Below are 12,831 nucleotides of genomic sequence, written 5' to 3' on the forward strand. Positions count from 1 at the left end.
TTCACCCCTTCAGGGATACTGTCACCCCCACTGAGAATGTATGTCTAGAGATTCCCAATGTGAGTGCTTTGAAGAGCGTCCTGGTGTGGATAAGGGTTACTCAAATATAAGTATATAAAGGCCAGCCACATTACTGTGTAAGTCATCCCTCATTCATCTTCCTTTTCTTCAGTGTTTGTTGTGTTTTATTTTATTGTTTTGCTTAAGAGCAACCAGAGTGTTTCTCACTCTTCCCTCTTCAATAAAGTTTGTTAATCTCATTTTGTCAGTGAGTTTTTGACACTTACTTTGGTCTTCCTCCTGCTGTGAAAGTCCCCCCACCTCTATGTGGCTCAGTTCTTGGAGGCTTTTTTAGGTATCGACCACATCTCCTTGTGGGATCTTAGTTCCCTGACCAAGGATCGAACCCTCACCCCCTGCAGTGGAAGCACAAGCCTTAACCCCTGGACCACCAGGGAAGTCCCTCGACCACATCTCTTAATGTGATTTTGCCTCGAGACCTAGCTTAATTGTGACCTAGAGGAGCACAGGCTCTTATACTTCCCTCATCATTGTATTATGTGTTCTCGTTTCCACTGCACATCTTTTTCCTGGTTTATGATCTCCTTCCTAGATACGGGGACATGAGAAAGGAAATCGGCTTTAGGATCCGGGACATGTGGTATAACCTGGGTGAGTGTATAACCCAAACAGGCCCACACACCACTCCTGGGCGACACGCATCCCACGATGAATTCTTTTCCATTTTAATTCCAAGAATCCTGAGATTGATTTCTCTGTGTGTCTGGAAGTGCAAGTTGACTTGTCGGTCTCTTACGACATCACATGTTATCAGAAAACAATATTGAGTCACTCACTTCTGAATTGATTTACCCACATAAACTTTTTCTTTTCTTATGGGCCCTGTGGAGGAAGATTGTAGCACTTTACTTCCAGTGAAATTATTTTTTTTCATGTCCTCACTTACTTTCATTTCAGGTCCCCACAAAATCAAATTCATCCCATCCATGGTTGGTCCAATTCTGGAGGTCACACTGACCCCCGAAGTAGAGCTCCGGAAAGCCACCATCCCCATTTTCTTTGATATGATGCAGTGTGAGTTCAATTTCAGTGGAAATGGCAATTTCCATATGGTAAGGAGTGGTGGACCTGTTATCTTACTAATGCACGTAGAGTCAACTCTCATTTATTTTCTTTCTATATAGAGAAGCGGTAGCCTGAATAAAACAAATCAAAGGTGATCTAAAAACTTCTTCTTGTGCATTTTATTTTGTAAAGCAGTTAGTCATAGGATCAGATATTCCAACCAAGGCTCTAGGAGCAGCCTTTTCTGCTGCGTGTGTTTCCTAAAGAAGCACTCTTATCTCTGGATAATTAAAATTTGACTTCATGCAGTTTAGTCCTATCTCTTGCAAATATTGCAGTGGATTGAGGGAATGGTGCAGGGGTCTTTAGCTTTGAGACCTTAGTCTGCCTGATATATTTTTCCTATGCTTCAATTTCCTTATCTATACAGTATATTAGTATTGAATGGAAGATTTTGCAGCTATGAAGCTCTGCAAAAGCAATCCCACTGTCAAGACTTCAACAGGAACCAAAAATAAAATGGAAAATTAGAATCATTGAGCTATTTTTGTATGCATAGTTGGATTAGATGATAATGTTTGGGGTAATTTTTTCCCGTAAATATAAAGCAAAGGACAGAGTAGCACAAGGCTGCTTTAGAAAGTTTCGATATTAATGGATGATGTGAAGTGGGGTCTTCCTCTATGTACGTTGGAATTAGTTTACAATTCAGTAAAGGGGTTGGGTCAAATCTAGAAAAGTTGGCTGGATGTCTTTCGTGTCCTCTTCTGAGAATGTGGCATTCTCCTGGAAATTCTGCCTCTGCTTTCAGTTTGAGAATGAGTTGATCACAAAGCTGGACCAAGAGGTGGAAGGGGGAAGAGGAGATGAACAATACAAGGTCCTTCTGGAAAAACTGTGAGTATTTCAGAAACAAAATCTCACGTTGATGGCATCATTTAGTGATGGAGAAAAACAGGCTTCTGCTGCCCTTACAGACCAGTTGAGTAGTCTCAGCATCCCTGGGGTCACCACCATGAATGGTTCTCGGGGGGTGGGGGGGTTCGTGGAGTTTACACGATCCACTGCTGACATTTGTTTGTCTGCTGTGAGTCAAATGTTCATGTCTTTCTGGCCAGCCCAGCCCTCGAGAACAGAGCAGATTGAGGAGAGAGGGAGATGGACAGAGTAGTGGCATTTTGCCCAGTGTTTGAAATGCTGAATTTTAACAAAAGTGCTAGCACCTCTAAGTATGGCTTCGAAGCAATAATTTAAAGGAGAAGGGAAAAACATTTCAAGGTCCACTTTACATTTAAGAATACCTTATGCCCTGTGAAGGATGTCTGAGAACACCAGGTACAGCTCCAGCCCTTTTCACTGCCCTCCGCACACCCCAAGCCAACACATTCATTCCCTCCCTGTGCTCACATTATCCCACTCTTCCCTTTGCCTGTCACCCTCTGTCCCTCTTACTCTCCTTTGCATGTATGGAATGACAGTATAACAAGAGTGGTTGAAAACACTTAGATGTTGGAGAGAGAGATTGTGCTTCAAATCCCGCTTTCTCCACATACTAGGATTTTGACTTTGGACAGATGCTCTAACCTATACCACGCCTCTTTTTTTTTTCTGGTCATCTATAATGATAAGATCTGTATTTTAGTGAGGATTAAATGAGATGATGCGTTAACACAGTGTCTGTCACAGAGCTCATGCTGGACAAATGTTGGCTGCTCTGGTGTTCATTACTGTTATTATCTGCAGATCTTCCCAGCATCCTGGGTTGTAACTACCCTAGACTGTTCATTTCTTATGTTCTCTGAACTTTTATGATATTGGCCACCTCTGTCACCTGTTGATTGGGTACATGCCTGAGTCTTTCTGGGATTTACCTGCTTTATGGACGTGGTGAGCACTAGACTGAGCTGAGGACGGGGACACTCCCAACTCTGTTTTTCATTTTTCAAAGATTTTTTTAAGGAACCAGCACACGGGGTACTCAGAAATGGAACTGATGACTCGTCTATATTTTAAGGAACTAGAAATCCGTCTTATTTTGTTTGTAATGGATGATAAGATCGTTTGTTGATCTTTTCATCCTATATCCATTTGGTCTCCCTGTTTGAGATTCAGACCTTTCAATTTATCACTTCTGCAGTTCTGATCTCATATGGGAATTAAGTGCAGGTGTTACACACACATACAAACACACACATTTACAAGTGATAATAAAACTACACTTTAAAAAAAAGCCTACAGTTGACTTTTCACATACAGATCTAATTTTTCCTTCATTCTTCTTGGATCACGAATGCAGAAAAATATGACTGTGCAAGTTTCTAGTGCTCAAGAATAATTCTAGAGTCTGGACTAATGCTTTGAACCCATTTTTTCTCCTGTTCCCAAAGTTTTCTTCTAATTGTCTAATCTGAGAAGCTCCTATAGAAGCTTTGCTCTATTTCGGTCCAGAGGGAGAGGATTTAGACCAAAAGTTTAACCTCCATCTACCTATCTACAACTGTGCATTTTTTCCTGAAAATAACATTTTTTAAAACATCTTTATTGGACTATAACTGCTTTACAATGGTGTGTTAGTTTCTGCTTTATAACGAAGTGAATCAGCTATACATATACATATATCCCCATATCTCCTCTCTCTTGCGTCTCCCACTTTTATCCAAAGAGCCACATGTCTAGCAGTGTAGTAGGTTCCTAGGTTCCTCTAGGCTGGGCATCAGTCCAAGATTCTCCAGAGTTCCCTCAGGATGCCCTGAAGTGCTAGGCCTTAGGGAGAATAAAGACAGAGAAAAGATGGTCCTTTCAAATAAGTAGAGAGATCAGATAGCACACACAAACCTTTTGGGCAAAGGTTCTCATTTCTGTGGTATTGACAGAAGACAAATACAAATAGAAATTCAAAGAAGGGCATAGTGGGCTGGGATCCTCAGTGATGATAGGGCTTGAGATACAGACCTAAAGAAAACGTAGTACTTGAGTAACAGCGAGGAGCCTTGTAAGTGCAGGAGCCAGGCTAGCATAGACTGGAGTTACAAGGAAGGTGTATGTGTCCTAGTCTGCCGCCACCTGCTGCCAGGACCATGGACAGCGCTCGTAGGCGGTGCTGGAGTCGCCGTGTGGGACATGGTCATTTGTCTCTATCTCTGCCCCACAGGCTTCTAGAACATTGCCGGAAACATAAATACCTCTCCAGCTCCGGAGAAGTATTCGCGCTCCTGGTCAGCAGCCTCTTAGAGAATCTCTTGGACTACAGAACCATTATCATGCATGACGAGAGCAAGGAAAACCGCATGAGCTGTACCGTTAACGTGCTGGTACGTGCCACGCCCCTCGGATGGCGAGAGGGCAGTGCCTGGCCGCCCCTGCACCCCATAGCGCAGCTCTAAGTAGATCCGGCAGAGACAAAGGTCCCCTGGGACCACCTTTCCAGAGTCTGTGTCCTGCTAAGTCCAATTGGAATGGCCAACTCAACTTTGAACTCACAGATGCCAGCTGCCTCAGGGGTAAATGTGGAAACAGGGATAGAAAATGCAACATAAGCTCTTGACTCAATTCTCTTACCGAAGGCCATCCTCAGCCTGTTTCTCTGTCTTGCTTTTATGTGGTTGCTTTACTGTTGGGATTATTCGACACAGACGAAAATGCGTTAAAAACAATCTACCATGAGTAGAGAATTAGTCCATGAAATCCTCTAGGTGGTGGAACCCTGTGGTCTTGCCTTTCCTTAGACAGTTGTAACTGGCAACACAGACTTCAGAGGTTTAGGCCGCCATACACTCCTCTTCATATAAATCAAGAACCTACCACCTCTGATTCCCTGAGAAAACAGAATATCAGGTGACTTGGGTATGACCCACCTGTCTATTCACCTAGAAGGTTCCCTCACATGTCCCAGAAGCAGGGTCCTAAAAGAATTCAACTTTTCTGCTTTATAAATTGTCACTTCCTTATTTTGTTGGGGGTATTCGTTAAAGGGAAAGAAGAAAGTCTTTGGAAAAGTGACACTTGAAAAGTGCAAGTAGTGGTTTGTCCATTGTTGTGGCAAGCTCATCGATAATGGCTTTGTGTTGGTATTTTGTGACTTTTTTTGTAGAATTTTTACAAAGAAAAGAAGAGAGAGGACATCTACATAAGGTAAGCTGAAAGAAGTTTCTGCTTTTGCTGTTTATGTCAGGGCTTTATGATTTATTTCTCCAATAACTGACAACAATAAGCCCCAACACCATGCTTGCGGCTTCGAGAGACACCAGAAAGTATGTGATATGCTCCCTTCTTCCTAAAAGGGTAAACGCTTTAGACAGATACACAAGTAAGTACAATACGAGGAAGTGTAGAGGGAGGATCGTGTCGGGATTCCAGGAAAGGATAGAGGGCTGTGGCCAGGTGACCAGGGAAAACAGCACAGGAAAGACGTGAAATTCACCCTCTGTCAAGGACTGTTAGCCCGACGTGCAGGAAGCCCTGAACGTGAAACCAACTTGGATGTAAGCGATGTGCATTTTTCTGGGGAGACATTCCTTAGCTCTCTTGAGCTTCCCAAAGGGGTCTGTGACGTTAAAAAATTTTTTTAAACATCACTGCCTTAAACGAAGAGTACAGAGTAGCACAGGTAGAGTAGGAAAGACACACAGGCAGGAAGCAGCACAAAGACTTAAGGAACAGGAAGTAACTATTCCTGCCGCCTGGCTGTGGCATGAGCCAAATGTCCCATCTACTCCCTGGCAGCAGAATGCCTCCTTTCTCCCATTCTGACCAGATACTTGTACAAGCTGCGGGATTTGCACCGGGACTGTGAGAACTACACCGAAGCTGCCTACACACTCCTCCTACATGCGGAGCTCCTGCAGGTAAGTGGATCAGGTATGCGGTATGTCAGCCATCCAGCCCTTTGGGACCGCATCCTGTACGATTTTGATGGGAAAGTTCCCTACTCAAGGAGGACCCTTTTATCCAAGAATGTTTTTATACCTTCTAAATAGGCACAGCTAGTTTTTAGACCAAGGTTGGGAAATTTTCCATTATTATTTATTTATTTACTTACTTTTAAATTTATTTTATTGAAGTATAGTTGACTGATAGTGTTGTGTTAATTTCTGCTGTACAGCAAAGTGATTCAGTTGTACATATATATACATTCTTTTTCATATTTTCCATTATGATTTGCCACAGGATATTAAATATAGCTCCCTGCACTCTACAGTAGGACCTTGTTGTTTATCCATTCTAATCCCAAAGTCCCAATCCATCCATCCCCCACTCCCTCTTCCCATTGGCAACCACAAGTCTGTTCTCTCTGTGTGAGTCTGTTTCTGTTTTGTAGATATGTTCATTTGTGTCGTATTTTAGATTCTACATGTAAGTGATGTCATATGGTATTTGTCTTTCTCTTCCTGACTTACTTCACTTAGTATGATCACCTCTAGGTCCATCCATGTTGCTGCAAATGGCATTATTTCATTCTTTTTTATGGCTGAGTAATATTCCACTATATATGTACCACATCTTCTTTATTCACTCATCTGTCAATGGACATTTAGGTTGTTTCCATGTCTTGGCTATTGTAAATAGTGCTGCTTTGAACATATGGGTGCATATCATTTATTTAAAAATCGTGAGGAAGCAGAGCACAACTTACAGGTTGCTAATACTGACACTGTAATTGAAAAAACAGGGACTTCCCTGGTGGTGCAGTGGTTAAAAATGCACCAGTGCAGGGGACACGGGTTCGAGCCCTGGTCAAGGAAGATCCCACATGCCGCGGAAAAACTAAGCCTGTGTGCCACAACTACTGAGCCTGTGCTCTAGAGCCCGTGAGCCACAACTACTGAACTTGCATGCTGCAACTACTGAAGCCCACGAGTGAGCCTAGAGCACGTACTCTGCAACAAGAGAAGCCACCGCACTGAGAAGCCTGCGTACCTCAATGAAGAGTAGCACCCGCTCGCCACAACTAGAGAAAGCCCGTGCAGAAATGAAGACCAAATGCAGCCATTATTAATTAAGTTAAATAATTAAATATTAATTAAAAATAAATAAATTTATTTAAAAAAAGAAAAAACAAAACACACGTCAAGCAATATGTGTAAAACTGTAGAGAAGTGAGCTGTAAGTAAATATGGAACTGTAGAAGTACTATCCTATTTATACTGTCTCACTGAGGAAATTATATTGTGCCATGGATATAAATACAGCTCTGCATCATCAATCCCAAATAATTATTTCCAGCTCTGACGACTCCTCCAGCTTACTGTTCTGTCAACGTCAATCTCTGAATGACTAACAGACAACTCAAACTTGGCGTGACAGTAACAGGAGCTGTTCCCTCCACTGTCCTCCTGGGTCCGTCCCTTCCTCTCCTTTCTCCCCATTTCACTGAAGGGCACTGACATCTGATAAAAGATACTGTTCGTCATCATCTTTTACTCACCCCTCCCACATTCTGCACAAACAAGAATCGTGGACCCTCTGTCCAAAACCCTCCCTCACCCCATCCACTTTTCTTTCTTTTTTTTAATTGAGAAAGTTTGTGCTATAACATTAGATCTCCAGGGCCTATTTATTTATTTATTTTTAAAATGAATTTGTTTGTTTGTTTGTTTATTTATTTATTGGGTCTTCGTTGCTATGCGCGGGCTTTCTCTAGTTGTGGTGAGTGGGGGCTTCTCCTGTTGCAGAGCACAGGCTCTAGGTGCGCAGGCTTCAGTAGCTGTGACACGCAAGCTCAGTAGTTGTGGCTCGCGGTCTCTAGAGCGCAGGCTCAGTAGTTGTGGCTCACAGGCTTAGTTGCTCCGCGGCATGTGGGATCTTCCCGGACCAGGGCTCAAACCCGTATGCCCTGAATTGGCAGGCAGATTCTTAACCACTGCACCACCAGGGAAGTCCTCCAGGGCTTATTTATCTACTAGTTTCAAGTTTATACCCTTAAACAATCTTCCTCCTATTCCCCCACCCTGCAGCCCCTGGTAACCACCCTTCTACCCTCTGTTTTTACAAGCCCTTATTTTTCAGATGCCACATATAAGTGAGATCGTACAGTGTTTGTCTTTCTTTTCTAACTTACTTCACTTTGAATAATGCCCTTAAGGTCCATCCGTGGTGTTGCAGATGGGAGGATTTCTTTCTTTCTCATGGCTGAATAATATTTCATTGTATGTATATGCCACATTTTTTTTTTTTTTTTTTTTGTGGTATGCGGGCCTCTCACTGTTGTGGCCTCTCCCGTTGCGGAGCACAGGCTCAGCGGCCATGGCTCACGGGCCCAGCCGCTCTGCAGCATGTGGGATCTTCCCGGACCGGGGCACAAACCCGTGTCCCCTGCATCGGCAGGCGGACTCTCAACCACTGCACCACCAGGGAAGCCCTATACCACATTTTTATTCATTCATCCATTGATGGACACTTAGGTTGTATCTTGGCTAGTGTGAATGATACTGCAGTGAACACGGGGGTGCAGATGTCTCTTTGATAGCCTCACCCTATCCACTTTTCTTTATCTCCATTGCTACCATCTTGGTCCAAGTTATCATTTTTAGCCTCCTGCTACATCTCCCTGCCTCCATTCTTGTCCGTAGCAATTCATTTTCTTGTGTAGTTTAAATTTTATTTTATACCTAAAGAATCCATGTATATTGTTCTAAGCTTTGGAATTAAGAACTGGAGTCCTCTGCTTCACCACCTCCCCTAAGGCAGCCATTCACAGTTCATACTCAAGATTGGGGCACCAGAAAGCTTATTGTATGTGGGTTAGGGGGGAAGGCTTGTTGACTGTGGGATGATCCGAAAGAAACCACAGTGTCAGTGACTGTAGGTCTTTTCGTTTGTGCTGCTCAGAAAATTCAGCTCTCCTATCCTGGCATAAGGTATGAGGTGTGGTTGCCACGTTTTCCCCATAGAGCTACTCAGTAGGGAATGCTGCTTATTAAGCAGAGTCCACATTTTCATCATTTCCGCATTTTCATCATTGGTATGAGATCCCATCTTGATCACGTACTAAATCACTGTATGGAGGGTCGGGGGGAACCTCTTTCTAGATGTTACATATTCTGCATGGGTCTCTGTCAGTTCATGCACCAGGACCTCACTGTTTCCGTTATCAGTATGTTTTATGACCTAGTAGTTTCTCTTCATTCCTCTTCTTTTTCAGAGTTTTCCACTTTCTTCCTTTTTGTTTATTTTTTCATGACTTTGGAATCATGAAATTTAAAAATTAATTTAGGGGAGAATTTCCATGTTTATAAAATAGCATGTTCTTATCCAAAAGCATGGTATGACTTGCCCTTTGTTCAAGTCTGCTTTTGTGCCCTCCTGTGGTGTATTAACATTTTCTGTGTAGAAGTCTTGAATATTCCTTCAAGATACCTAGAAGGTATCCCTAGATACCTTTGCTTGATCCCTAGATACCTTTGCTTTTTAGTTTAATTATGGTGAAATACATATAAAATTAAACTTACCATCCTAGGCATTTGTAAGTGTATAATTTAGTGGTCTTAAGTATATTCACATTGCTGTGCCTTGGTATCTGATCATTTTGGGTTTTTTCTTGTAGGGGTCATTTCTTCTGTTATCTTCGGCACGGTTATTATTTATATGAAATCCATCTCTAATTTATTTCCAAATATGTTAATTTTGACCCCACTACTTAATGCTCTCCTTATTTGTGGTAGGTTTTCAGTTGGCACCCTTTGTGAATGGATTGATTATGAAGAATACAATCATTGCTTTCACATGATAGTTTTACCCTGTTTTGCATTTTTATACTTCCGCTTCCTCTCTTTTATCTGTACTGAGTGGTAACCACTACAACCACAGTCATGATGATTGGCAGCCTCACCTCATTCCTGACCTTCATGGGAATGCCTTGAGTGTCCATTTGGTATGCACTTGTTTTGAACCTGGCATGTGTATGTATATGCGTGTGCAATTTTTGTGTTTGATAAATCATCAAAAGTATATGATTGAGTCAAAGGTATATACAAATATTTCTGTGAATTTTTGCAGCTGAATATTTGTTACATTCATCTCCTTTCAATGAATTGATGTGTTGCATCAATCTCTTGTGTTGCGTGTGTGTGTTTTTCAGTGGTCTGACAAGCCCTGTGTACCCCATTTGCTTCAGAGGGACACTTACTATGTGTATACCCAGCAAGAGCTTAAAGAGAAGCTGTATCAAGAAATCATATCGTATTTTGACAAAGGCAAGGTAAGTGTTGGGTGGTTTGTTTTTGTGTGAAGGCAAAGGAGGAAATGACCCGCAATACTTACACACTGCAGTTCTGATCTTCACCAGCCAGAGTTAGCGCAGAGACCCCTACAAGACAGCCCAAACTTCAGACGCCAGCTGCAAGTTCAGGGGTCCCCAGGCCACCCACATTTCTGACCAATTGACTATAAATTTGGGGAGGGAGTGCCTATGGTTCCCCCCCTCGGGTTTGATACTATACTAGAACAACCAACAAAACTTGGTAAAATGCTGTTCTTAATGATTACAGTTTTATCATAAAGGATACAAATCAGAACCAGCCAGATGAAGAAATACACAGGGCAAGGTCTAGGAGGGTCCCAGGTGCATGGCTTCTCTGTCCTCTCCCTGTGGATTCAGACACGTCACGCTCCTGGCGAACTGATGTGTTCGCCAACGAGGAAGCTCATTTGAGCTCTGTGTGCAGGGTTTTTAATTTTTGGGGGTTTTTTTCGCCGCACCCCACGGCACGCGGGATCTTAGTTCCCCTACCAGGGATCGAACCCACGCCCCTTGCAGTGGAAGCGTGGAGTCTTAACCAGTGGACCGCCAGGGAAGTCCTGTGTGCAGGGTTTTTATTGGGGTGTCGTTGTATTGGCTGGACTGATTGAATCATAAACCCCATGAATAAACTCCATCTCCAGCCCCATCTCCTCCCTGGAGGTCTGGCTGATGCTGTCTAGCTCAAGGCTCCAACCCTCTAATCAAATGGCTGGTGGTTCTGGCAGAGGCGAGCCCCCCCTGCCCACCATGAGTCACCTCGTTCGTATCAACTCCCGTGTGGTCTGAGAGGTCCACCATGAATAACAGCGACACTCCTGTCACTGGGGAAATTCCAAGAGTTCAGAAGCTGCCTCCCAGGAGCTCAGAACAAAGACCAGCCAAGTTCTTTATTATGCAACAGTGACTCATAACTTACGCTTTACTATTCCCATGTGTATCTTTAATTCTGATATTTTTAATGGGAGAGAAAATGAATAGATTAATTAAGGTAAGAAAAACAATAAACAGAGATCAGTTATCTTGAGGACACATAACCCAAGGGAGAATACAGTGGGCAGCCGAGAGGGCCTCCCTCTCTGTAACCTTAATTGTACCTTTTACATTTTGCTAAGGGCCGGGAGCTAGTATAATCCTTTTCAGTGCATTCTTTAGAGGTTGTTAGCTAACACCTGGGGCACATCCCATCCCCAGGTCGCTGCCTGCCTGACACCTTAGGCTGTACGTAACAAGCAACTTAAATGCCTATGAGGAAGAGAAAGTAAAATAAACATATAAACTGGGCCACCGAGTCCTGGAATCTGTGATTAGCTGCAGAAAGCATGTCCAGCTGGAAGACTTTAAATTGAAAATTGAAAAGAAGCATAGAAAGGGTAGGGGGAGAAAAAAAGTGTGTGCTATTGAAACAAAACCGATTCCAGATTTGACTTTTTTCAAGGCGCTGCCACTTCCAGCCACCACTCCTGTTTTACCAGTGGAACCTGTTGATTAAATAATCATCATGATAAAATAGCTACCCTCGATTTAGTGCAAGTTACTGTTTTGGGTGATTTTCAAGCTGCTTTTCTAATTTAATTCTCCCTATAACCCTGTAAGGTAGCTATTATCTCTATTTTACTGAGGAAGAATTTGAGGCCCAGAGAGCAAATATATTTGCTGAGACTTTAGCCTCTGCATCCCTTTACCCTCTTAAAAATCACTGAGGACCCCCAAGAGCTTTTGTTCACATGGATTATGTCTATTGATGCCTATTAATTTCTAGTCTTTGAAATTAAAACAAAATTTTTAAATATTTACTTGCTTGTTCTTTTAACAATAACAAACTTATTGCCTGTTAATATAAATCATATCTATTTATGAACAATGACCATATTTTCCAAGAAGTGAGCGATGTGAGTGGCATTGTTGGACATTTTTGCAAATCTCTGTATCATCTGGCTTCATAGAAACAGCAGGATTCGAATATCCACTCCTACGTCCAATGTGTTGTGACATTACACATCCTATAGCCCCTGGGAAACTCCACTGTAGACTCATGAGAGAATGAGCATTGCAAAAAGGCAAGTAAGATTAGTATTGTTAAGAAGATGGTTTTGACCTCATGGACCCCTCGAAAGGGTCCTGGGGACTCCCAGAGACCAGGGACCACACTTTGAGAACCTCTGTGCTAGGCTGTCTTCCCGTCTCCTCCATTGAGTTACCATTTGGTGAATGAGGAGTGAACCGGGCCCCATGGTGCTGTTGACTGGCCTCCTGCACCAGGCCCGGCTGAGGCCCGTGTGGCACATTTCAAAGAATTTCCATGATCCAGGCCCAGAAATTTCAGAAGGGACAAATTTGGCAAACGATATTAGAAGATTTAATTATTTATTTATTATTATTTTTTTTTGCGGTACGCGGGCCTCTCACTGTTGTGTCCTCTCCCGTGGCGGAGCACAGGCTCTGGACGTGCAGGCTCAGTGGCCGTGGCTCACGGGCCCAGCCGCTCCACGGCATGTGGGATCTTCCCG

At 43.0% G+C, this 12,831-nt stretch overlaps 1 protein-coding gene across 1 annotated transcript in view; it reads left to right on the forward strand.

Annotated features, from left to right (window-relative positions):
* The window catches only part of DOCK5 (dedicator of cytokinesis 5), a 124,409-nt gene that overhangs the window by 74,274 nt on the left and 37,304 nt on the right, over nt 1-12,831 (forward strand). Inside the window, exons 28-34 of the mRNA XM_030879050.3 lie at nt 614-672; nt 979-1,133; nt 1,898-1,983; nt 4,238-4,397; nt 5,177-5,217; nt 5,840-5,930; nt 10,163-10,282. Of these exons, the coding sequence (XP_030734910.2) occupies nt 614-672; nt 979-1,133; nt 1,898-1,983; nt 4,238-4,397; nt 5,177-5,217; nt 5,840-5,930; nt 10,163-10,282 (712 nt within the window). The remainder of the gene's footprint in view (nt 1-613; nt 673-978; nt 1,134-1,897; nt 1,984-4,237; nt 4,398-5,176; nt 5,218-5,839; nt 5,931-10,162; nt 10,283-12,831) is intronic.

The sequence above is a fragment of the Globicephala melas genome, chromosome 6 (genome assembly GCF_963455315.2).
Source record: "Globicephala melas chromosome 6, mGloMel1.2, whole genome shotgun sequence".
In the NCBI taxonomy this organism is placed as follows: Eukaryota; Metazoa; Chordata; class Mammalia; order Artiodactyla; family Delphinidae; genus Globicephala; species Globicephala melas.